The sequence below is a fragment of the Zootoca vivipara genome, chromosome 14 (genome assembly GCF_965207765.1).
Source record: "Zootoca vivipara chromosome 14, rZooViv2.hap1.1, whole genome shotgun sequence".
In the NCBI taxonomy this organism is placed as follows: Eukaryota; Metazoa; Chordata; class Lepidosauria; order Squamata; family Lacertidae; genus Zootoca; species Zootoca vivipara.
The window spans coordinates 26,266,470-26,293,244 of record NC_142597.1 but is presented as its reverse complement, the minus strand read 5'-3'; the positions used below and the strand labels follow the sequence as shown (position 1 = coordinate 26,293,244).

Genomic DNA, 26,775 nt, shown 5'->3' with positions numbered 1-26,775 from the left:
GTCTTTTCAGCACGTAGTAGACACTTTAAAGAAACTTCTGGATCTTTAGCTTCAACATCATCTCGGGAAACACTCAGGATCAATGAGTGCTATCATAGTTTAAGACCTTATGTTATAAGAACAGGTGATCAAAGTAGAAAATAAAGTCTTTATCGGTCGTAAAACACCCATGTATATGTCAACAGCGATGACGTGCAAACGATTTATGAAGAAAGATTGCAGCATTTGGGACTTTTTAGTTTAAAGGAGAGTAAGAGGTGACATGACAGAAGTTCATAAAATTATACATGCCATGAAGAAAGTGGATGTATATTTTTCCCTCCCCCTCTCATAACACTAGAACTCACGGACATCCAATTAAGCTGAATGTTGGAAGTTTCAGGACAGATAAAGCCCTTCATCATGGAGTACATGGTTTTGCAACTCGCTCCTATAAGAAGCAAGGGACACGGGTGACGCTGTGGGTTAAACCACAGAGCCTAGGGCTTGCCAATCAGAAGGTTGGTGATTCGAATCCCCGCTACGGGGTGAGCTCCCATTGCTCGGTCCCAGCTCCTGCCAACTAGCAGTTCGAAAGCACGTCAAAGTGCAAGTAGATAAATAGGTACCACTACAGCGGGAGGGTAAACAACATTTCTGTGCGCTGCTCTGGTTTGCCAGAAGCGACTTGGTCATGCTGGCCACATGACCTGGAAGCTGTATGCCGGCTCCCTTGGCTAATAACACAAGATGAGCAACGCAACCCCAGAGTCGGTCACGACTGGACCTAATGGTCATGGGTCCCTTTACCTTTACCTATAAGAAGCAGTGATGATCACGAACCTAGATGCCTTTGAAAGAGGATTAGAACAATTCATGGAGGGAACGGCTATCAATGGCTACTAGCCACGATAGCTATGCTCTGCCTCCATAGTTGGAGGGACCAATGCTTCTAAATACTGGAAACCACAGGAGGGGAGACTGCTCTTGTGCTTGAATCCTGCTTGTGAGTTTTCTGCAGGCATCTGGTTGGCCACTGTGAGAACAAGATGCTGGAATGAACAGGCCATTGTCCTGATCTGTTAGGGTTTTCTTAATCATGATGGCTGCACACTCATACCCAGCCTGCAAAGGCCAAGGGAAGAATTTTCTACCTTATGAATTCCCATCCCTTTTTGCTCCAATGAAGTCCTTCTGACAGGTGTGAGGAAAGCATAGATTTAATTTTTTTCAGGCAGTAGCTGAACTCAGACAGTTGCAGGTAATAATTGTGCAGTTGCATGTAATAATTAAACTACTAAAAAAAGAAATTTAGGTGGGAGAAACTTCTGAAAATGGTGAACTAATCAATTTCATTTAATGAAATATATGTGAACAAGGGGGAGGTAGAAATCAAGGAGAACCATGACTGTTTTCAAATGCAGCTGTATCAAGCCTCAGGCCCAGCTGCTTTCAAGAAGAACTTTCAAGGCTCCTTCTGAAAGGCTCCCGTCTTTCTCCTTCACCTGCTGTGACAGACAGAAAAGCAAAGCAGTGATGGTGCAATGGCTTTAAAGCCTCGGATTTTACAGCTTCCCTGATTGAATTAAATGTGACTACAACATAAAGGAGCTTCTTCATTTAAGGTGTTAAAAAAAAGCTGGCTTCCCTGTTCCCTTGACTAACAGCCTGCTTCCTACTTACAATATGATGACTTGATTACAGCCTATGTTGCTATCTCTCTCTCTCTCCCCCCACCAGCAAAATATCCTTTCCTCTCCACTCCCCTTTATGCCACCGATAAAGTGGATTATAAACGGAGGAATGGTAATGAAGGCAGAGTGATTTGTTTGGGGCAATGCGAGGGGAGAGGTGGAGGTTGTTAAGGGGGATGCATTTATCCTTGGCCGTTTCCTACCTTCCCACAATGCAGGACACTACAGAAAGATTTTCAGACTGCAGGTCAGTGTTCAAAACTCCCATTGTTCTAGGTGCATTTTGTGATAGGGAATTTCATTCATGTTAGCAGTTTCTGAGCTCTGGGCGCAGTACTGTGCCTAAGATTTCAGATTAGAACTGCAGAGTGGAAGGAAAGGAGGATCTTTTTCTGCCTCCCCACTTCCATCTACTTTCTGAAGACTGGAGAAGGCACCCTCTTAATAATATTAGGGGGTGGGCAGGAGAAGGACTAGACCAGGGGTCAGCAAACCATTTCAGCAGGGGGCTGGTCCACTGTCCCCTCAAACCTTGTAGGGGGCCGGATTATATTTTTTGGGGAGAAAATTTTAACGAACTCCTGTGCCCCACAAATAACCCAGAGATGCATTTTAAATAAAAGCACACATTCTACTCATGTAAAAACACTCTGATTCCCAGACCGTGCGCAGGCCAGACTGAGAAGGCAATTGGGCCAGATCCGGCCCCCAGGCTTTAGTTTGCCTACCCATGGACTAGACCATGTGAAAAAAGAACGTAGTATTTTAGCTGCAGTTCATTCATTTTCAGAGTTGTATTCTTGTTATATAAAAAAGTGCACCTAGACATTCCTAGGTTTAAGGTGCCATTTAGCTCCTAGCTTTCCTATCTCAGTTTCTAACACTGCTGCAGGTTTCTGCACTCCTTGTGGTAAACTGCCTTGAAAGGCTAAATGACCACTAAAATCCATAGAATGTTGCCCTGTTGACAAGAGTTTGTGGAACCCCAGGAAGACTGTACAGCTTTAGGCATATTTTGAGAGTATATATTTTTAGAAATTGATCTTTTGAAGGGGGGAACACATTTGCAGTGCAATCCTATGCCTATGTACTCAAATGCAAGCTCCACTGATTTTAATGGGACTTCTTCCCAGAAAAATGTGTGTAGGGTTACAGCATGTTTTGACAGAAAATACATTCAGATAACAAAAAAAAAAAATGTGAATGTCCATGCCAATTCATATCCTGTTTAGTCACAGGTTAGAGTGGGCTTATAGACATAGATCAGAAATAGACGGAGACTGTAATTCTATGCTCACTTACCTGGGAGGAAGCATCATTGAATTTAATAGTTACTTCTAAGTAGACATGAACATATTCTGGTGTGTGATTCACCCATCCTTACTACTAAATCTGTTAGCATCTGTTTCTCTAAGTTTCTCATTTTTTTCCAGTGTTAAATTCAGTTCTCCACATTTCCACATTGATTTTTCAGTTTATTTGTTTATTTTTTTAAAAGCCTTACAGTGCGAATCTTAGTGTGAATTTCTTCTAATATTCACATTTTTATGTGAATTTTGCCAAATATATGAATTTTTGAAAAAGCAAGCTCCCCAGACAAAATGCACTTTTGTATGATTTTCACTGTACCCTGTTTCTCCGAAAATAAGACATAGCCATAAAATAAGCCATAGCAGGATTTTTAAGCATTCAAGGAATATAAGCCAGACCCCGAAAATAAGCCATAGTGATAGGCTTATCACTACGTATGGTACAGTTTAACTACAAGGTTAAACTGGTTATATATATATATATATATATATATATATATATATATATATATATATATATATATATGAGACACCCCCTGAAAATAAGCCATAGTGGGGGTTTTTGAGGAAAAATAAATATAAGACAGTGTCTTATTTTTGGAGAAACATGGTATATGCATTAAAATGCACACGTTGCCTTTGTGTATGCATTTTTGTACATGTTATAAGTGTAGAAAACAGTTTTGCAGAATCTGGAGAAGTGTAAATTTCAAAGGAAGGCTATACGTTGTTTCGTATCCTGTTTCAGAATGTGAAAATCAACTTTAAATGTCAAACGAAATGAATTTCTCCCTTCTCCTCCATTGCTACCTATGATACCCATGGTTACCCTTTCTGAGTGAGCCTGTTCAGGGTGCCAGGAGGGCTTGAGTTCTGCTCTACTTTCCTTCATTCCTCCTCCTCCTCCTCCTCTTATTTTTTTTTTAAATCCTTGGCCAGAACTGGCAAGAAAGTGCCAGGAGAATTACAGCTTGGCTTCAAGGCACAAGCTCGGCGATCGGTTCCCCTTTATGAGCCTTTATTGTTATTACCACCTCTTTCCTTTTATATTCCTGCCAAAATACTCACATTAATCTCCCTCACTCCCTGAAGGCAAAACACAGGTAATTGGATTTATATGGGCTAGAAATTTGCTAGATTCTCCCCCCCCCTTTGATAATATATACAAAAATAAATAATTAGATGCATGGGTTGAGAAAGGGAGGAAAGAGCGGGAGAGTACCCTGCCATAACCCAGAGTTTAGAAAATAACTTGGACTGAAACCCCATAAATCTGGCTTCCATGCAGCAACCACATTCCTCCAGGCTTGTTTTGGTAGTTGATTACTTGGGTCTGATTTAAGAACTCTTCCTGCTTGGAACACTGAACTTTCCCCAAGCTTCTCATTTTGGACTCATCGAGTCTCTGCTAAACCCTTTCCATTTCTCTCCACTCCTTCTCTCCTTCCACTGCTGCTTTCCATCTTTCATTTATTTCATCTTCTTCATATTTAACTTGATCTGCAAGACTTCCAGGAGTGAGGCTGGAGTGAGGTCTTGTCCTTCCAGAAAGGCCCAGATTCTTAGTTCAGGCCTTGTACATAGCAGGGAGACATTCGGCTAAACATACAGATGAAAACTCCCTCAGAGCTACACAGACTATCAGGGCCCCTTCATGCTTCACAAGGATCCTGCCACTCTGCCTGGTTGCTCAGCAACACCTCCACCCATCTTCCTCTTGGCTAGCTGATCTTAATATTAATGGAACCAGCCCTTAAGTTACAAACTGAATGATCGTAATGGTTCGTAAACCAAAAATTCGTAAACCGAGGTGTTCATAAACCAAGGTTCCACTGTATTCTGTAAACGACCCAGTGTGGCTGGGGAAACCCAGTGAGATGGATGGGGACCCAATAACAATAGCAACAACAGCAGCAAAAGCAGCAGCAGCAGCAACAACAACAACAACAACCACCACAACCTCTCTTGATTACATGTTCCCTTTCGCACTTATCAAGACTGCATAGAAAGCATATCTTTTTATACAGTAATACTACTACTACTGCAATACAGTGGTACCTCAGTTTGCGAACTGAATCCATTCCGGAAGTTCCATTCTTAAACCAAAGTCATTCTTAAATTGAGGCACGCTTTCCCTAATGAGGGCTCCCACCGCCAGTGCCCTTCCATTGTTCGGTTCCATTCGTAGACCAAGGTAAAGTTCGCAGACCAGGACACTTCTTCGTGTTTTACGGAGTTTGTAGACCAAATAGTTCTTAAACAGGGCTCACCCTTAAACAGGGTGTGCACACTGGTTTGTTTTTGTTTTTTTTAATACTTCTGAAAGCTACTGGTATCCTGGCTGAAACCACTATGCTTAAAGATACATAAAATTATGGTTCCACCACGGTGACAAAGCTTGTATCTCACAATGATACAAACTGGATGAATATTTGGAGAGAAGGGAACTCCTGATCCATCCAACAACTCACATTCCACCTCCAAACAGGATAGTCTTGCAAATTGTCAAACCTGCCCACTCTCGTAGGGACTTTCTGGTTTTGACTGGCAGCACTTGCGGTAAATGTGACATGGGGCTTTTATTTTCCACGTACTTTGCTTTTCTGCTATTTATCTCATGTTAAATATCACCTATAAGTCCCAATTCCTTCCTTTCCTTCCACTAGGGTGGGCTCAAAAACAAGGTTAACAATAGCTAGTTAGCTGCTCTTTCTACCTTTTTTGCAATATCTATGCTTCAGGAAGTAACTGAAACAGTCTTAGCTTATCACAACAAATGAGATTTGTGGGGGGCTATATTTCCTTCTCCCATAAAAAGCATTTTTTTAAATCTGTGGAACTCTCTGCCGCATGATCTTATGCATACTTAATTATTGGGGTTGCAGTGGAAATGACGAGCAGGTATATTGCCATGCCATGGCGAGCATAATCCAGATTTACAGCCTTTGGCCAGCAAACACTGCTTCTTTATTTTCAGCATTTTCCTCTGATATCTTGAAAATTAGACCTTTTAGAAGTTAAAATAAAATAAAGCCAAGAGCTGCAATATTCACAATTGTATGGCTGTATTCTGAGAAAGGCGGTATCAACACAGGAAGGTAGATTTCTAGATTCTCATGTGTTTCTTGGGTAATAGGGGGCCCCCTCAAGGGTTGTTGTGTCGGAGGTTAAGATATAGAGAACCCTGCTTGATAAGATTATCTTGAACTGGCTTGATGAAGAGAGGATTGCTCCTGAACTAGGCAATATCTCAACTATTGCAGCAAAATTAGCGGGCATGTAATTATAACTATCACGAGCAGGCAAGACAAGTTAAATACCATCTCCCTTGGGGAAAAAAATTATTATGCCAGCCAGGAAGATCCAAAATGCCAGTACCCGCGGCTGTAATTTCACTGACTGTCCAATTACACCTCCAACAGAGGGAAATAAAGATGTACCTTGGGAACGCCAGGTATATATTTAACTGCTTTGTGATTCCCCCCCTCCCTCTTCTTCAGGGGGCTGAAGCAGGATGGTGTGAGGAGCAGGGCTCCCGTTAATGTGCCCTTTGCTAATCCCTACACTTTTAACATTCGCATACAATAGCTAGTAGATTTGCCCCCTCCCCCCCAATCCAAGTTATCAGCAAGGATTTAATGGCAGAAAAAAAAAATGCTGCAGTAATAATACGTTAGCTCTCTGCTATGCACTTTACAGTCAAAGAGCTCAGTGGGCAGGGTGATATTATTATCTTCCCTTTCCAGATTGGGACACTGAGGCCCTAAAGAGGAGGAATTGACTTGACTTGTACCTGCACACACACACACACACACACACAGAGAGAGAGAGAGAGAGAGAGAGAGAGAGAGAGAGAGAGAGAGAGAGAGCTTCCAACATTTAAGAAAACAGGATTTCGAACTACCAGCACAGTTCTCTGTTTTCTAGGTACTGGTACCGGTATATGTTCAACCAGTGTGGTGTAGTGGTTAGAGTGTTGGACTAGGGCAGGGCCCCCCAAACTAAGACCTGGGGGCCGGATGCAGCCCAATCGCCTTCTAAATCTGGCCTGCAGATGGTCCAGGAATCAGCATGTTTTTACATTAGTAGAATGTGTCCTTTTATTTAAAATGCAACTCTGGGTTATTTGTGGGGCATAGGAATTTGTTCATATATTTTTTTCCAAAATATAGTCCAGCCCCACACAAGGTCTGAGGGACAGTGGACTGGCCCCCTGCTGAAAAAGTTTGCTGACCCCTGGACTAAGGCTTGGGTGAACAGAGTTCAAATCTCCAATCAGCCAGGAAGCTCACTCGGTGATCTTTGGCAATAAATTGCTTCTCAGCTTAGCCTACTTCACAGGGTTGTTGTGAGGATAAAATCAGATGGAGGAGAACCATGTACACCACTTTGAGCTTATTTGAAGTACCCCAAACATGCCCATTTGTTTATTTATAACATTGGTATAGCACTTGTACATAATTGACTTCTCTGAGCTGTTTACACAAACCCAGTACTTTTCATTCTTCGGGGGGAGGGGGGGTACGCAGGGGTACGCATAACCCTAAACATTTTGTGATTCTTTGTACTTTTGTCCATTTACTGCATTTATTTTCCCCGATTTGAACTATAAAATGGTGGTTTTCTTGAGTCAAAACGAGAGGACCCCTAAACCCTTTTTTAAAGAAAAAAAAGCACTGCAGAAACCTATTCCAAATGCAGTTGTAAATATACAAATATAATCCAAACCAAACACTGCAACCTATTAAAGCCAGTTAATAAAAACCACTGCCGCCAATACCATTGGAAACCTGAATCATCATTAAAAACCTGAATAAGCAATGTTAAATCAGTATAAAACCATTAAGGGGAGAGTTTTCACGAATTTCATGATATGAGGAACATTAAGAAAAAGCAAAACAACCCTGCATGGAACATGCTGAAAAATACAAAATAAAAACTGAGCTTCACTATAATTAGCCAATAACTGCAAAAGACTCTGTGAGGGAATGACATTTTAACCATGCTGCTTCTTTCCCTCCCTCCTTCCTTCCTTCTTTCTTTCTTTTAAGAAAGCCTCCTATTTGTTCATATATCCACTATCTGGCAAAATTCAGAGGTTGGAGAATTTGCTGTGTTAGTGCCATTTTGCTGCTTTGATTTTAGTTTTTTTTTAAAAGAATCCGTAATAATAATAATAATAATAATAATAATAATAATAATAATAATACCTTAGCAAACCAAGTAGTCTGGACAAGTAGTAGTAGTAGTAGTAGTTGTTAAAGTATGATAAAGAGTCAGTGTCACTTGGATGCACTCCAAATACATTTTGTGGGCTCAAGTTTAACTTTATTTGAAATCAAACTTGAGCCAACACATTGCATTTGCGGTGCATTCAAATGACACTGACTCCCCCCCCCCCATCCTCTCTCACACACCCTTGCCTAGCTATAATTGTGAACACATTGGCATCACCTGTGTTCTGTCCTTGAAGTCTGGGCTCATTGTGCAAAAATGTGAACCCTATTTTAAAAATTTCGAACCTCCCCCTGGTTGGTTGGATAGCATGCTCGACCAGTTCTTCTTCCCAGCTTTTCTCCTGGCTCTCCTCTTCTATCAACACTCCCTTCTTGTGCAACACTAACGCTGCTCATTACACCTTGCAACTTGTTGTTTCATTCTCCCCATACCACTCCGGTTGTCTCTTAACATAATTCATCCTGTTTATTGAAACATACACAACTTTTGTTACCATAGGTTCATTTGTTTGGCCATTAGCACCAATCTGATAGGGGACAGCAAATTTGTGCTTCTTAAATCTACAACCAAGAGTCCTGGGGAGTTAGTGCAGAATCTGGTTGGGAAACTGCAGATTAGCCACAATGCAGGGATGCTGAAGATGCATCCTGCAATGCAGAGACTGCTTGGAGCAGCAGGGATTGACTAGATGACTTCTAAGGTTCCTTTCAGCACCATGATTCTAAAAGCTTTAATTAATAGATTAAAGTCCGTGCAGTCCAAAGCAGTTTATGCAATAGTAAATTTGCTGCTGCAGATGAACATAGATACCTTTCTGGAAGCTGCTACCAAAAGCTCAACATTTCCCACTTCATGGACTGCCTGGCTCAAAGCTGCCAGCAGAAAGAAAGCATAGAGCAAGCTAGTCTAGTCTAACCTCTCTTGCGAGAGAGTTCCACAATGTAGAAAAGCCACAGAAAAGGCTCTGTTGCATTTCACCACCTATTGTGGCTCTGATGTTGATGGGACCAGGAGAAGATGATGATGATGATGATGATGATGATGATGATGATGATGATAATAATACTTAAACAAACAAACAAACCTAACAATTTTCTACTCTTTCATGACACCCAAGATCAGTTCCCTGAGGTAGCTGTCTCAGACTACCTAACAGTTGGGCCGGACCAGGCAAGGTACCAATTGCACATGCATCTAAAGTATGACTTGAGGAGAGCAGCATGGCCTGGAGTAAGCCCCAAGGGCTAGATATGGAGGACCTGTGGTTGTATTCAGCCCCCAGATCTGAGGTGCCCCATATCTGATCCATACACGCATGCCTAGCTATGTAGCACATAACTTGGCATTTCACATCCTGGTGCCACTGATTTTGAATTGCAGATCACAGGACAATTCTGCAACTCTGGCATATATTTTCCCCCAAGGGCCACACACTTCCTTGTTGTTGCTCCTATGAAACAATGGAGGACAGTCTATTGCATGCAATAGAAGAAGCAGATTCTTCACCAATGTGTAATGGGTGGGCTGAGGCAGTGACCCTTGGCACAAGAGTAGGCGTTTTACAAGCGTGTCCCTGGTTCCCTGCGAAATGTTGCAGGGTATGTGATTATAATTAAACCAATAACTGCAAAACTAGAAGACAATGACATTATGACCTTTGGAAAAAGAAGGATCCTAATTGGATTTTCTCACATTGGCAGCATTCACTTGCTTGAGAATTCTTTGTCCAAGGAGACAAGCAGACTTGTGTGTGATCTTGCAACTGGCATACTGGCAGAGGCAGCAAGAGGTCCTAAGCAGTTTCCCGTCCTCACTTTGAAACCCACAGAAGTGATTATTTATTTCTTAAAGAAAGCCATAAATCTTTGACAGTCACAGCAACCGTTGTTTTATATTCTTTTATGTACATGGGTGATAATGAATGGTTGGACTACTAGCAGCATCGCACATGGCCACATGGAACACAAGTCGCCCTCCACCCCTCTTTTTTTTTACTTATTATTTTGCTACAGCTCCACATACTTTAGAGCATTCATTCATGTTTTGGGGTTCCCCTTCTTGGTTCTGCTCTGATTTTGGCAGGGTTTTTGCAACAGAGCAGAGTGAACATACACACGCAAAGAAATTCAATTCAGTTTTGCATTTCAGGTGAATCAATCAAATGTGCACTTTCTGAAGCAACATGAGAATAAAAATCCAAGCACCTTTGAAATTTGTTCTTCTCCAAGTTTGGAACTGCAGTTTGCCCACCCACCCATATTTGCAAAGCCACATATACAGTAGTAGCAGAAAGTGTGCTTAACAAAGCAATATATTAGTGAAAACAACATGCACAAATACATTATGTTGGTAGAAGTTGCTTGCAAAAATGTGCACATCAGTTAAAAGAGCACATGGAAAAAATGGTTTATTAGGAGAAAACACTGATGAGTTTTCATGTGAATTTTTTTGAAAAAAGTGAATTGTTGCAGTAATTTCAATAACTTAATATGAGAATCGGAAAATGAGAAACTGAGAAATTCAAAACTGGCAGAACTTCCCATCCCTACACACAGAGAGACACAATGTATTGAAATGCATTCTGGCAAGACTCAAAAAGTCTAAAAAGAAAACTTTCCAGGAGAGCTCCAAAAGTGAAGTGAGAGAGGTGGCAAAATAAAATTCCCCTCTCTCATAATTAGGACCTGGGGTTAGCCAATGAAGCAGAATGTTGGGAGGTTTAGGCAAGAGGATGTACATCTTTACACAGTGCATAGTTAAACTATGGAATTCAGTGCTACAAGATGTGTGGATAGCCACCATTTTAGATAGCATTAAAAGAGGACCAGACAACATTTATGGAACATTAAACTGCTAATGGCTCTTAACCATGATGGCCAAATAGCCTCAACTGTTGGAGGCAAAAGACCTCTGAATGCCTGGGGATCACTTTCCAGAGACATCTGGCTGATAACTTCTGCAGAAACTCTAGATCCTCCCCCCCTTTCAAGTGGGCATCTTCTGCATTGCAAGGACTTGGGAAACCTATTGCATGATGCAAGGAGCTTTCCCTCATCAAGGAGTAAGTAATTCATAACAATATTAAAGTGTGATAAATTAAGAAGGAAGGATCCCAATGAAGGAAGGTTTCCAAAGGCAGAACCTTTTATACATCCAAGAAGCCCGAGGCCAAGATGTGTTTTACTGCGTGAGCCAAAGCAGCAAATGTTGCCTCTTCTCAAGTCAAGTTGAAAGATTGGCTTTGAATGAACATTTTATTTCAGATCAGTAGGTAGGGACAATGTCATCCACACAACTATAATGCCAGTCTTCTCTTCCCACAAGCCTCCGAACTCAAACAACTGAGGTGGAGCCACTGCTGGAGACAAGGAACTCATGGATTATGCTTTTATCCATATGCACCCTGAGCCTATCCACTGGGGTAGAAGGGAAGGTTTCCTGGAGATAGGAGTTCCTGCTGCTTATCAGGAGGGAGGGTGGGAAAAGCAAGGCACGGTGGATATTGGTTTGGTGCAAACACACCAGCAGCAACACCAGATTGACTCTGCCACTGCATTTCCATCACTGTCTCTCTCCCTCCCCATCTCCCTTCCAGGAAGAAACAGCTATTCAGCTGTTAGGAGGTCAAGCGAGCTCCACCACCCTACCACATTGTCACCTACTGCATACAATGATCACTGGCCCATACTGGACACTGCTGTGTACAACATACTTAGAATCATAGAATGGTACAGTTGGAAGGGACCCTAATCATCATCTAGTCCAACCCCCTTGCAATGCAGGAATATGAAGCTGTCCTATACAGGGATTGAACTCAAAGGGATCTGTGCAGCAGCACGGCACAGTCTGTAAGTTTTCAGGAGGCCAAGCCAGTTTCAGCCTACCTCCGTGTTAACACAATCACACCCTCCAGGAATGCCCTCCAGGCTCTTCCACTCTGCTGCATTATTTGCTGCAGCCTTGGTGTGCCTTATCCACACAGCCTACAACATGGATGTTTGGGCTATTACAACAAGATGTCACAACATCCAAGGAAACTGCAAAAGGCAGATAGCATAGATGTATGCATCTCGCCTGAGCTGCAAACAGCTGGTTTCTACAATGAGGAGTTATGGGCATACCTTCAGAAGCGCTGTCCTCCCAGCTGGCATCACTCTGGCTGTACAATGCAGCTCAGTTCCAGGGAGAAAAGAGAGCAGGCTGGTGTGCTAGCTCTAGTACTTAACATCACCACTGATTACTCTGCAGTGTAATTACAATTCCTGCAGATGAAGGAGATGCATTTCACTGGCTGGGAAGAAGGGAAGCTAGATGTTAGGAGGACAGAGGCATGGAGAGGTAGACTACCCTCAGCACTTTTTCTATCTAAGAGGCAAGGAGGGGATGGACTGATTAATCAAAGTGCTGCAGGAGTTAGCACAATCACTTTTGCAGTGAGAATTGGCACCCAGGCAGCACCAAACAGAAGATAATAGCCAGGAGGTGGATTTGTCAGCATTGTGGCAAGTAAGACTTTGTTCCCATCAAGAAACCAGACTTGTGGGTCTGAAAAACTGGTAGACTCCAGATCCACCCAGACTCTGTCCATAATCTGTCAGGTTGTGCTCTGGTTAAAGCCCTGGTTCACAAAACTCTGTCCTGGTTCCTTCTTTTGCCATCTACAGGTGGAAAAGGGACCCAGGTGGCGCTGTGTGTTAAACCACAGAGTCTAGGGCTTGCTGATCAGAAGGTTGGCGGTTCGAATCCCTGCAATGGGGTGAGCTCCCGTTGCTCGGTCCCAACTCCTGCCCACCTAGCAGTTCGAAAGCACATCAAAGTGCAAGTAGATAAATAGGGGCCGCTCCGGCGGGAGGGTAAACGACGTTTCCGTGTGCTGTTCTGGTTCGCCAGAAGCAGCTTTGTCATGCTAGCCACATGACCCGGAAGCTGTCTTCGGACAAACACCGGCTCCCTCGGCCTATAGAGCGAGATGAGCGCCGCAACCCCAGAGTCGGACACGACTGGACCTGATGGTCAGGGGACCCTTTACCTTTTTAGTCTAAATTCCAGCTGCTCTCTTGACTTGCAATATCCTGTTCTGGCTTGGCCTATGCTATCACACCCCATCCCTGCCCAAGGAACCAGGCTTCCTGGAATCCAAAGATGCAAGCTCTACTGTGAAGGGCGCTTTACAGGCTGTCAGAATTTGGCAGCAAGTTATCATGGAAGGACATTAAGAGAAGTGGGCACAGAGATGCTGGTTGTGCACACAGTGATAGCAATACAGCATCAGCGGCTAGGAGGACATGAAGAGGGGAGGGCAAAGAGAATGGTACAGAAGAGCTAGCTGGAAAAGATGAGACTAGAAAAGTAGTGTGTGCAGTGGAGGCTGGTCCATTTGGGCAAACAAGGCATTGCCCCACCAACCTCAGCCTGTCCTCAGTCAGCCCCCACTTGCCTGCCTTACTGCTTACAACCAGTCCAGGGAGTGGCACTGGCTGCTGGCTTGGGTTCAGCATTGCGCTTGAGGAGCTCACAGCAGGGAGGAAGAAGGAGGCAAAGCTCGAATGCATTGGCTCTGCCTATCATTGACTCTGGCTCTACTTAGTGTTTCTCTCTCTGCCATCCGCTCTACCAGTCCCAATGGGCACCAGCCATTACTGGGCGCATGCTGGCTGATAAAAGGAGAGAGAAACTACCAAAGTGTTTGGGGGGGGGTGAGGGTGGGAGGCAAGAATGTAGGAGCATAATTGACTGAGCCAGACAGAGAGGGATGGTTCGGAGAGAGGAGCAGACACCTCACTACTCAAGACGTACTTAAAGACGATCAAAAAGTGGCAAGGTCACAGAGTAATTCTGCCTGAGTGTACAGATGCTTCTTATGGGAATAACGCAAAAGCTGTGGGAGGAGAGAAACACAGAAAAGCCCCTGTTTATGAGGAAAAGTACATCGTCAAGTCTGGCTGCTAAAGATCAGAGTTGAAGAGTGTGGAAAATGACAGTCTGCAAAAAAATTATATATATATATATATATATATAAAATCGGAGTTGGCCATCTGCTGGCAAAAATCTGAGACTGCAACCCCAAGTGCAATCCAGGAGAGAAGGTAAGAATCACTGCTGCTTTCAAGCTTCTGAAAGTGCAGGATTAAATCTTTAGGCCCTTTCCAGGCTATCTTGATGGCCATAATGCATGACTTGTCTGGTGAAATCCTTCCCTTGAGGTTGTGCATCTGTTTGCAGTGCCCGCTGCAACCAGGTGGCTATTGGGTGTTTGGGAAGCACTGTGCAAGAGGCATAGACAGGTGGGTGGGACAGTCTACTCACCAGTCACCTGGTGTAATAATGATTGACAGGTGAGTTGTCTCCCCCATCCACCTGCCAAAATTGGCCCATGGGAGTGGGGACATTTAGCAAGTGACTGTTTGTAGTGTGGCTGGGAGAGTGATAAGACCCCTTCTGTCCACATGTGCTTTATCATCTTTTTAAAAAGGAGCTTAGCCCCATTTTCCAATTTTATCAGAGCCTGCATGTTCCCCTGCTATACTCCTGCAGCAAACTAGTCTTTTAAAAAAAGAATATGAATGATAGCAATACTTCCCCCAAATACACATACTGAATAATTTCCCACCATTTGAGAAACTTTTTAAAATAGGATTTTTAAATGTTTTTTGTGCTTAAATGGTTGTGCACTCTCCCCTCTTAGGTGCTGAAATACACTTCTGCCCTGATGTTTTTAAAGCAGCAAATGGGAACACAGGCAGAGAGGCACATTCTCATGTGGGGTACCGTCTACTATGTACTGTGTGGAGGACAGATGCTCCCACACAAGTATTGTAGCATTATGTCCAAACACAGCCAGTGTAGGGAAGGGCCATCACTCATTGCTAGAGCACCTCTTCTGCATGCAGAAGGTGAAGATCCCAGGTCCAGTTCCCAGAAACTCTAGTTAAGACAGGCTGAAACCCTGCTGAGCCAGTGTAGCCAATACTAAGCTAGATATAATAATATAAGGCAGCTCCCTCTGTTCTAGTGGCTGATCAGAAGCAGAACAAATACAATACAATACAATACAATACAATACAATACAATACAATATATATATATATACACACACACACACACACACACACACACACACACACACACACACACACAACATTGGGAGGTCTTTGCTGGTTGATGTTTTCTTTTTATCTCCTAGCTAGAATGGCCTTCAGTATCAAATGAGCCTATACAAATGCAATAAATTGTTTAAGGTAACATTTCATTTGTATATGGCAGCTTGTGACTGTGCTGGAGTTAGGAGAGGGTTGTTGTTGTTGTGCATGGAACCCCACTGAATAAACAAAATAAACTGCAAAATTATTAATCTCCTCCCAGTGTGGAAAACCTGTGTGATGTAGTGGTTAAGAGTGGTAGACTCGTAATCTGGTGAACCAGGTTCAATTCCCAGCTCCTCCACGTGCAGCTGCTGGGTAACCTTGGGCTAGTCACACTTCTTTGAAGTCTCTCAGCCCCACTCACCTCACAGAGTGTTTGTTGTGGGGGAGGAAGGGAAAGGAGAATGTTAGCCGCTTTGAGACTCCTTCGGGTAGTGATAAAGTGGGATATCAAATCCAAACTCTAACCAATATACCCCACTGGTTCTATATTTAATAAATAAATGAATAATAAAGTTTTTTGGGGGGTGCACTGGAAGTGGGATAACATTTGCTTGACATGGCTTTATACAAACTCTCTGCAAACAAATCAGGATAAATACTCAATAAAGAGATAATCTGGAAGCAGCCTTGGAAATCCTCCTCCCACCTCTTTCCAGAGAGGGAGACGTCATCCCTGCAAGGAAGAGACAAGTCTGGATGCTATGATTCTCTATCGTTAAAGAAAATGATTGGTGACTTAACGGTTTGTGTCTTCTTAAGATTGTATCTTCACAGTATGAGGCTAATGCATGTTCATTGCTTCATTCAAATTATATGGGAATAATTCATATTATGGTTATTCTTCACATTACATACCACATTAGCCCTTAAAAAAACAAACCACACACACACACACAGAAAGAGAGAGAGAGAATTCTTTTAAAATTGCATCTGAAAGTGACCTTCAAGATTTTTTTCAGCAACCCAAGTCTGTAGCCAGCCTGTCCTTGGTACTTATTCAGAGCTGGGAAGAGCCTCCGGTCACTTGCAAACTCTCAAAGTGGCAGTTGGTCCCATGATTTACAGCTATGGGTAGCTACTCAAGGAGATGCACTATTCCCCATGACCCATGACTCTGTGCTCCTGACAGGAGCATGATTTCTGTTCTTTAATGCAAGAAAGCTTGAATCTCATTAAAATAGTACAAACTTTGTTGCCATTGGTTGTGGTTGAAGCCTCCTATACCAGAGATGAGGAACCCAGAGTAGTTTCAGGAGTTGTTGGGCTCCAACTCCCATCATCTCCAGTCAGCATTGCCAATGACCATGGAGAATGGGAGATGAAGTCTAGGGCAGACTGTGTGCTTCCAAAGGACCTGTTGTGTCAGGATGAAAGTATAATAGGGGATTACCTTCCATTGAAAATACCCGTTTCTCCAAAAATAAGACATAGCCATAAAATAAGCCATAGCAGGATTTTTAAGCATTCGAGGAATATAAGACATCCCCTGAAAATAAGCCATAGTGTTTTGTTTTGTAGGAAAAATAAATATAAGATGGTGTCTTATTTTTGTAGAAACACGGTAGCAGCTTCAGAAGAAGGATTTTTCTGCAGGATCATGATATCTGAGGACTATTGTATTTTAATATTTTTTGGAAGCTGCCTAGAGTGGCTGTGGAAGCTGCCCAGATGGGCAGCGTATAAGTAATTTTACTATTATTATTATTATTATTATTATTATTATTATTATTATTAGACTAAAGGGTTAAATGCTCTCTCCATGCCTACTCTGATGCTGTGAATTTGTAGTACCCACCACCCCCACTACCACCACCATCGAAAGATGATATAATTTGCATTCAAAACAAAACAAAACAACTGCATGTTAATGCCCATTACTTGTGGAAGCCAATTGATAGTTCAACACACCTCAGCCTGTGTGACATAGAGCAGAGCAACAGAGTATAGTGTGCAGAGCCTGGCTGAGGCTTGAGAGATTTTCTGCTCCCAGCAGCTAGCATCTTTCAGAGTCCTTAGTTAAGAGGAAACCTCCTCTCCCACACAGCTCAAAGTATCAAAGTGTTAATTGTTTCTAGACACAAGACAAAGCTAAACACTACTTTCGACTATATAAAGTTCTTATGATCTTTGAAGTAAAAATACATGTGTACAGAGAGATCTGTTATTACTATCGCCATGCTAGCTAACGCTGCTGCGTAAAACCCACAGCCTCTTCCCCTGAGTCTCACAGGATCAGAGTCAGACCATGACAGCAAACAGGATGTTGCAATTAAAGCTTTCCCTGTCTCATAGATACACCAAAAATCACATGAGTCAGTGAGTGGAGAAGGAGTTCTGTAGTATTTTATTTCTGTACAGAAAGGACCAGGAGGGATTTCTCCCAAATTCTCTGCCCTCATGCTAACATCTGGTATGCAGGCTGAGACCCTACCTGCCCGCTGACTGTCTTGACAGAGTGGTACATGCTCTGGTTATCTACCGCTTGAACTACTGTAATGCGCTCTACATGGGGCTACCTTTGAAGGTGACCCGGAAACTAAAACTAATCCAGAATGTAGCGGCTAGACTGGTGACTGGGAGTGGCTGCCGGGACCATATAGCACCGGTCCTGAGAGATTTGCATTGGCTCCCAGTACATTTCCGTGCACAATTCAAAGTGTTGGTGCTGACCTTTAAAACCCTAAACGGCCTCAGTCCTGTATACCTGAATGAGAGTCTCCACCCCCATCATTCAGCCCAGACACTGAGATCCAGCACCAAAGGCCTTATGGCGGTTCCCTCATTGTGAGAAGTGAGGTTACAGGGAACCAGACAGAGGGCTTTCTTGGTAGTGGCACCCGCCCTTTGGAACGCCCTCCCATCAGATGTCAAGGAAATAAGCAGCTATCCTATTTTTAAAGACATCTGAAATATTATTATTATTATTATTATTATTATTATTATTATTATTATTATTACACATTCCATACCATTTTATACATCAATAAAGCACATTCCACAAATCCCATTAAGTTTAGATTTCCTATCCAATCGAAGTACTCAGTTCTTCTTACCCCATTTCCTTATATGACACTTAACCCTGTGATAGCTCTAAAGTTACTACAGTGGGAAGCATGCGTACTAGATACCAGTTTAGACAAAAGGAGCTTCCTCATGGTCTGCTAGAATTTTGTTGCAGGATTAGATTTCATCTCCAGTTACCGACCACATTCCTTCTGAGCATGCTCAGTAAATTGAAACCTTATATGGTACCATTATATACAATTGTACTTCAAGGATAGCATCAGGACATGCAACAGGGCAAGATGTAGACTTAAAGGATGCAATGCCCTAGAAACTATCATACATGTAGGCATATTCCCTGGACCAATAGGAGGGTGAATGATTCAGCAAATCTCAACCTTGCTGGTGTTGTTCTAACACCCTTATCTCAGAACATCCAGACACTGGGGGTTGCTCCTCAAGACATGAGACCACGCCCTGTGTAATTTAACTCATTATTCACAATACACCAACAACAGTTAAATGCAAAGATGTATTTACCATGACATCTAGTTTTGCCCTAATACAACACATTCACATGCTAGGATCTGCAAATCAGCCTTTGTTCATGCCATGAGAACTGATTGTATGATATATATCTTTCCCAGCTGTTGAGCAGATAGTTGAGCGGTTTGGTACCCCAGGCAGTGCTGAGTATGGCAACTATCAGAGTCAGCATCTTCAGATACACAAAGAGCAAGGCAGCAGTTGCCATAGATATGCATTGAGAAGGAATCCCTTTAAACAGCTGCTGTGTGATCTGAGCTATGTGGCCAAGGGAGTCTTGCACATCCCAAAACATTGTTTCAAGAATGCAACTTGATTCTGTAGAAAATTGAAAGTAAGTTAAAAACAAACAAGCAAAACCCCATGCAACATTGGGTAATATTGTGACCTTTTGCCATCCTTGAGATCTAGAAAGAGGACCGAAGCCAGAAGAACTGAGTTAACTGCACACAGTATGATAAACATCTGAGTAAAGCTGGAGACTATTTATAGTTATCAAGAAAGTGGTTTGAGAGAGGCTTTTCTCCCTATGTGGAGAGGAGGAGGCTGATCACAAGAGCAATGTGTTGTGGGGGGAAAGCCCCACCTGAATTTTCTCTTCACCCCCAAATCCAAATTGGTGGCCCAGCAGGATTATCAACCCTTTCAGTTATATTAATAAATTTCCTACCATACAGAGACTCCCTAGAGCAGGCATCCCCAAACTTCGGCCCTCCAGATGTTTTGGACTACAATTCCCATCATCCCTGATCACTGGTCCCGTTAGCTAGGGATCATGGGAGTTGTAGGCCAAAACATCTGGAGGGTCACAGTTTGGGGGTGCCTGCCCTAGAGCTTCCCCCCCCCTTTTCCCCTCTGCTAGTCAATCACAGCTGTAGGCAGCACAGCCAATCACAAGCATCACTATGGCCAGAATGTCCACCCTTCATCTGTGTCTGGGGGGAGCTGGGACAGTAGGAGGAGGAGTCTTTTAGCCTAACCTACCTTACAGGGTTGAGTTCAGTTAGATGCTAAGCAGTTGTACTACTGCATTGTTTGAGCATCAACAATATGGGTTCATCCACACTTCCTCTTGCCCCGCCACTCCACCCCACCCCCCGGCACTGAATCACAGCAAATATCAATTGGGATTCCTCTGGATTGATGTTTGCTGTGATTTAGTGCTAAAGAGTAGGGGAAAGTGGTGATGCAAAGGCAAAACCTCTCAGACCCGTGCCTAGAAAGCATGAGACAACAGAAAATGGCTCGGCCCCATGCTCTCTAGGCATGGGACAAGCAGAAGTGTGGACAATTCCTACATTTGCAAGGGGGAAAGGTAGGGGAGAAAACCAAAACAAATCAGAGCTGCCACCAGTGGGTCCACTGACTGCCCCACCTGGTCCAATGGTCGCCACTAAAGCCCCTGGTATGCGGTTGTCTATATATTTATCCCATGATTTCCTTGGACCAAAATGAAAGCATTTTGCAATGTTTTGTTTTGCAAAACTGAATTTGGGGGGGGGTATGTAGTCATTACAGTGTTCCTTCTTATTTATTTATTAATTTATTCCAAAAACCCTTTAGCTTTCTCTCTGTCTTTCTGTGGGAGAGAGGAAGAAGAAAAAAACACACACACCATATAATCCGTCTCCAGCCTAAGTGGGAAGCTTGTTAATGGCTGCTCGCTACACAACTGCAAAATCAATGAACAAAACTGTTATTTCAGAACCAGGAATCTGTGTTCCAGTGGCAGCTCTAAAATCCACATATACCCTCTTTATCTGGAGCGTGATGCATCCTCTTTCTCTCTCTTTCTCCCTCTCTCTTCCATATTCTCAGTTTAATTGCCTTCTTCCAAGCAGCAAAGAGCAGGGAATGCTTAGTACCGTACTTTTGGAAAGGTCAGAGGATATGATGGCTCCTATATGAATGGCTGTGTGTGATTTGTCTGCCTGCCCCAATGAGTCTCTCCTCTGTCCCAGCAAAATGGGGAGATAAATGACTACCAAGCAGCTGGGAGGGCCAACAAATGGCCCATTGAGAGTGCAGGAGGCCTCCAACGACACTCGTTCCTTCCCGAGGCAGAGCCCGGCTGTTCTTGGTTCTGCCCATTCACATCCATTCTCAGAACCTGAAATGGCCTTCTCCAAACTGCATGTCATCTGCAGCAGGAGAATTTCACTGGGAGCCTTCTGCACTGCCAACTTAGGGTGCCTTCAGGCTGTCCCTGTTTTGAAGAAGGGGTCCAAGCACATGCTGAAAATTCAGGTGTGTGCAATTAAAATGGGTTAAAGGGCTCGGTTGTCCTAGCACAACAAATCCGCTCTTTTAAATGACTTTTTCTGGTTAGGCAAATGATAAGGAAATGTACTGAAATGTATGAACTAATTGTGCTCATTGCTGCACTGTGAACAAATGCTCAAGCAAAGACTGGACATAGTCTAAACTCCCTCCATGTAAGCTTTGTGCAAGAAAAAAAGCAGGCTGAATGATAAATAAACAGGTTCTCTGGAGAAGCCCTTACATTGGCTTCATCCTACTTTTACCACCCTGGCTGCTCTTAGAATCCTGGGAGCTGTAGTTTTCTAAAAGTGCCAAAGAGACATAGGGCTCATGTATACTGTTGTTTAATGTGGGTCACAAGCTTCCTGAACCTCCAGTGGTAATTCTCCATTGTCCACATGATGCTCTTCTTCTCCAAATCACTGTCTTACCACACTTCTCCCTACCTCAATCTACCTTGTTTTTTGTTTTGTTTTGTTTTTTTCATACCAGATATACTCTGAAAAATGGAGGAGCATGAGAAAATATGGATTGAAGGAGGAGAAGCTGGGGATCTGGAGGAGAATGACTATGGCAAATGAATGGAGGAAGCATGGATGAGCCCAGTGTCAGTCATTCTCAGCCCCTTTCTTTTAACGAATTACAGTTTGCAGGGTTCCTTACAGAAGAAGAAGAAATACTGCTGTTATTCCAGTTTAATTAAGCTATGCGGAGATGCCCCTATGGATGCAATCTCATATGAATGTATGCACCTGGGAGCAAGGTCAATTGTACTCAATGGGTCTTAATCTTACTTCCAAGCAGACATGCATAGGATTGTGACTACTAGCAGATCTTCTCTGTGAGTGACCCTATTAGCTCATTTAGCTCTGTGATGGGGAACCTGTAGCCCACTAGGTGCTGTTGTGCTCCATCTCCCATCAAGCCCAGCCACCATAGCTGTTGGTCAGGGATGATGGGGTTTTTAGTCAAGCAATACTTTTGAGACCTCCCCTCCCCCCATTGAGTTGATCATAGAATGATGCTTATATGCTCTTCACAAGTCCAGTCAGATGCCCCAGGGTGATGTGGTCTGCACAAGTAAAATGCTGTTTCAACTCTATTTTCTGGCTTGCCTAGAACTTTCCTGAAATGTCATATTTCCAGCTTCAAGTACTTAATACTCTGGCATATGGAGAGATTGATGGTGGAACTGCAAGTGAAACTGCAAATGACCCTGCTGTCAAAACCAGGCCTGGAGTTAATGGAGTAATGGTAGGGTGCCACAGAGCATACACAGAGTACAAATCCTGCAATGTGCATATACAGCAAACAGAAGCCATGTGTCCAGGATTAGCGTTGAGGGGCTTCCAGGTTCTCTTACACTCTGTAAAGCAGCCGACCCACTGATGATACCTGAGTGACTGGTTTGTAGCAAATAATAGGCTGGAGAGCTTGATATTTGTAAAGGTATGAATCACAGCAGCTATCATTTTAGAAATTAAGCACCATCCTTAAAATACCTCCCTTTCTGTTACTTTCACAATTATAAACACAGCTTATTGCAAAAAAATAAAAGCCATATGTGTGCAGGCATATGCTTGTACAATTCAAATAATGGGTTAGTAAAAACGGTTTCAGGTGGCTGAAGCAAATTATTACTATTATTACAGACTAAACAGAGTATTTAAATCCTGGGGGAGACACACACATACACAGAATCTTCTGCTTGGCCCAGTTCTGCATTCCTGGGCGTGGTTTGCCTCACTGACCAATCAAGCTAGGTAGCATTTAAGCCATACAACCAAAATGGGTACTTCAAATGTCATGATGCTGATGGTGTATCTCTGAACACCCCCCTCCTTTTGTTCAAAATTAAGAGGTGAGTCAAGTATATCCACCACTTGAGGCTGCCTGCCTTTCTCCACTATGCTTCAGACACCCAAAATCTCACCACCCTGCTTCTAGAGGCAATGCTTGCGCCTGTAAAACTCAAGTCAGGAACTGAAAAGAGAGGGTTGGCAGAGAAGTGGGCCATCTGTATATAAACCACCTGCATTTCTCACAGGGCTAAGCAGTGCAAGGTAGAACAAAAACAATCAAAACAAAAGCAGTCCATGTGAATTCATAGGAGGTGCCCCAGGGGTAAAAGATTGATTTGATATTAACAGATTCGTGCAGAGACTATAAAACGGTGGGAGAGAGACATCAGGGCCCTGGAAACCAGCTAGATCTATAGGGAGGCAGAGTGCCATGAAATGCAAACCTCCAATGTGCTCCACTCCAGAACACATACACAGCACATCTCCTCTTGCCACACCTGCTCCTTCTTGCACTAAACCACTTTCAAAACAAAACCAATGTCCCCGGGGCTGTGTAAAGCTCACTCTGTCTGATACTACAACCTTACCTACTGTCTGGCACCTGCATTCTCCAGCGAGCCCACACCCTGGCACCAGGCACAAAACACAGCTAACTGAACTGCTTGGCATGCAAGTCCTTAAAAAAGAAGAAGTGGGCATCTATTTCTCATCTCCACCACCCTTCCCTGCCACATTCCACTGCTGGTAATGAGCAGTCAAACGTGTCCACAACATTCTGCTGCAGATCCTGCCATAGCCAGCCAGCCAGCCAGCCATCCTCCGAAAGGCTTTTTCACAACATCGCCAGCAGCCCTCCTCCACCTTTTCCCCAGCAGCCTGATATGCCCCCAAGCTCTGGGAAGCAGCAGGATTTCAGGGTTCTCCTGCACAGCGCCATTCCCAGACACCACATCATCACACAACAACCTTGCTTCAAGAAAGGGCCGGTGCCAGCCTGAAGCTACCCTTTCCCTCCCCACCAACACTGTCCTTGGCATCATCACCCAAGCTCTCCTTCCAGACACCAGATACCTTCTCCAGCTCCATCATAAAAGAAGCAAAATGCCCTCGGGCAATAAATAAGAAGCCACGCCACACACGCAAAAAAAGCTACCCAGCATCTGCTCCTACCTGAGGGTGGCGCTTTCTCCTTGCTTGACGGTCACGTTGTCCATCGCCTTGGGGAAGGTGGCATCTCCGCTGCGCACTGGCACTCCTGCGGGCACAAGGAAGAGGAGCCTGAGAGACAGGACGACCAGGCACCGCCAGGGCAGGACTAAACACCCACCGACCCCCATCCTGGGCTTTCCTCAAGGCAAAGATAGGCAACGGTGGTAGTGGGAAAGAGATGAACTGAAGAGGCTCTTTGGGGGTGGAAGGCAGAGAAGAGAGACGGAAAAGGGGACGCCTGACGGGCGGGTTAGCAAAGTCCCCAGAGGCAATCCGAAACCGGAGATCCAAAGCTCCCAAACAGCATCTAGAAAGTGGTCCCCAGTGTTTCTTGGGTGCCGGGCGCAGGAGGTTGAGGGGAGCAGAAGAGGAGGAGGAGGAAGAGGAGGAGGAGGCTGGCACGGGGCTGAGCTCAGAGACGAGAGAGAGAGAGAGAGAGAGAGAGAGAGAGAGAGAGAGAGAGAGAGAGAGAGAGAGAGAGAGAGAGGAAAGAAGGAAGGTCACGGCTCTTCTTCCCCGCCTGCTGTTTTTCCTTCTTTTTTCCCTGATGCCACCTTAAGATTCCGTCGGGCAGGCGCTGCGCAGATCCGGCATCAAAAGTTTATAACCCAAAGTGGGAGGGCAATGCAACTCTCTCTCCCTCTCTCTTCCACCCGCTCTCTTGGGCAGGAAATAGGAAGGGAGGACCGAGAGAGGAGTGGGAACCCAAGGATAGGGAGAGGGGCAAGTTGGGCGCTGCAAGAAAGCCTTCTCCAATGATCCTATATAAATAACAATCCGCACACACAGAATGTCACTCCAAACTTCCTTTGCGTCAAGACAGAGCTCTCCAAAGTCCAAGCAAGGTTCGCAAGGCAAGGGTTTGGGGGGACCCAGCCCGCTCCCACTGCCTGGCAGGCTCTGCAAAGGGGAAGCTTTCGCTCGCTTCTCCCCGTTTCCACCCGAGCGAGCTCCAGGTAGGGCGGCAGAGAGACAGATAGTGAGAGAGAAGCCCCTCGGACCAGGCTCGGCTGCCTCTCTCCAGCACTTTAAAGGACGCGGGCTGGCAGGAGTAGCGAGCGGGAACCGTTGGCAGCTGCTATTCCTCCTGCTCTCTCCGCAGCCGATTTTCTCTCCTCCTCCTCCTGCTTCGTTTTCTTCTTCTTCGCCTCCGCCGCCGCCAGTTTCAGCATCCCCGCTCCGCTCTCCCTCCTCGCCGGGAGCATCTCCTCTGAATCCCTCTCGCGCGCGCCCGCCGACATCCGAGGGTTGTCATGGCAGCGACTGACCAACACTCGGGGCTCCCCGGCACAGCCACACGCTGCACGGTGGGGCAGGAGCCGCGCATTAATCTCGGCGGCGGAGCGGAGGACAGCGGAGCGGCCGCGGGGCTGGCGGGGTTGGGCGGAGAGGAGGGGGGGGGAGAGAAAGCGAGGAGCTCGCCCCACTTTTTTCTTAACCCTCCCGGAGCCAGAGCTCTGGGTCCGGCTGCGGAGGACGGGGAGGAAACATAAGCCAGGCGGGGGCAAAGCGGGGTCCCCCCACCCCCAAGGCTGTGTGCTGCTGCCATCGCGCTCAGTGCTGCAGCACCGGCAACATGCACCAAGCTGGGACATGCAGTAGCAGCAGCAGCAACACACACACACACCGCTTCCAGGAGTCAGGAGGCAGAATGGGAAACCCAGAGACACTATTGGGATTGGCTAGCTTAAAACAAAAATGCAGTGAGGCAGTCAAGGGGTCACACAAGACTCTGCTTCAGACTAGGAGAGGTGTAGGAAGTTACTTCTACTCAGCCAGACCCGTGGTCCATCTAGCTCAACACTGCCTGCTCTGACTGGCAGGCGCCCCATTTGGATACAGAAGATCTATAGAAAGCCGCCTTATACTGAGCCAGGCTATTGGCCTCTCTTCCCTGGTATTGTCTACACTGACTGGCAGCAGTTCTCCAGGGCTGAAGCAGGGAACTTGCCCAGCGCTACTGGGAGGTGCCAGAGATTGATCCTGGGCCCTTCTGCATGCAAGGCTCTACCACTGAGATATTGCTTGGCTGGTACTGCTGGTGGGGTGGCAGCCAGGGTGCCCAAACAGAAGGTGGTGCAAGGGTGAAGGAAAGGCAGAGCCAATGGAGGCTGGTCTGTTAAGGCAAATGATGCACTGCTTCATCAACCTCAGCCAGCTGCCACTACTCCTGACTGCCTGTTTACTTACAATCAGGAGTGGCCCAAGATATTTTGGCACCAAAGGTAGACCCCAAAATACCACCCCCTTCTCCACCAGCAAAGAAGTGGTCTGGGAAGATACATCAAGAATGTGAGGCAGAGAAAGTTTGCCACTGGGATCTGCTGCCCTGGTAGACCCTGCCGTCTGAGCAGGTTGTCTCACCTTGCCTTTTTGGGGGGCTAGCTTATCCTTCCTTCCTCTCTTGCAAAACTTAGCAGGGAGGAAGATGGGGACAAAAGCAGAGCAAAATTGGCTCTGGTGCCACCTACCTTTGGTCTTCCTGTCTTCTAGGTACAATAGGTACAAGCTGCCACTGCATGAAGACAACTAATTCTAGTTTCACCGCTCTCTTCTTCTCTGCTAGGTTCTGCAAGGACAACACTGA

At 44.7% G+C, this 26,775-nt stretch overlaps 1 protein-coding gene across 7 annotated transcripts in view; it reads right to left on the bottom strand.

Moving 5' to 3' along the window:
• OPCML (opioid binding protein/cell adhesion molecule like) overlaps positions 1–26,775 on the bottom strand; it is a 775,348-nt gene that overhangs the window by 342,666 nt on the left and 405,907 nt on the right. For 5 of the 7 annotated variants that reach the window (XM_088658030.1, XM_088658031.1, XM_088658032.1 and 2 more), the window contains one exon: positions 24,150–24,234. In XM_088658030.1, coding sequence (XP_088514156.1) covers positions 24,150–24,234 — 85 coding nt within the window. Of the gene's footprint in view, positions 1–24,149; positions 25,398–26,775 lie in introns of those variants that run through there. The other 2 variants (XM_035140261.3, XM_035140260.3) reach the window with 2 other exon arrangements.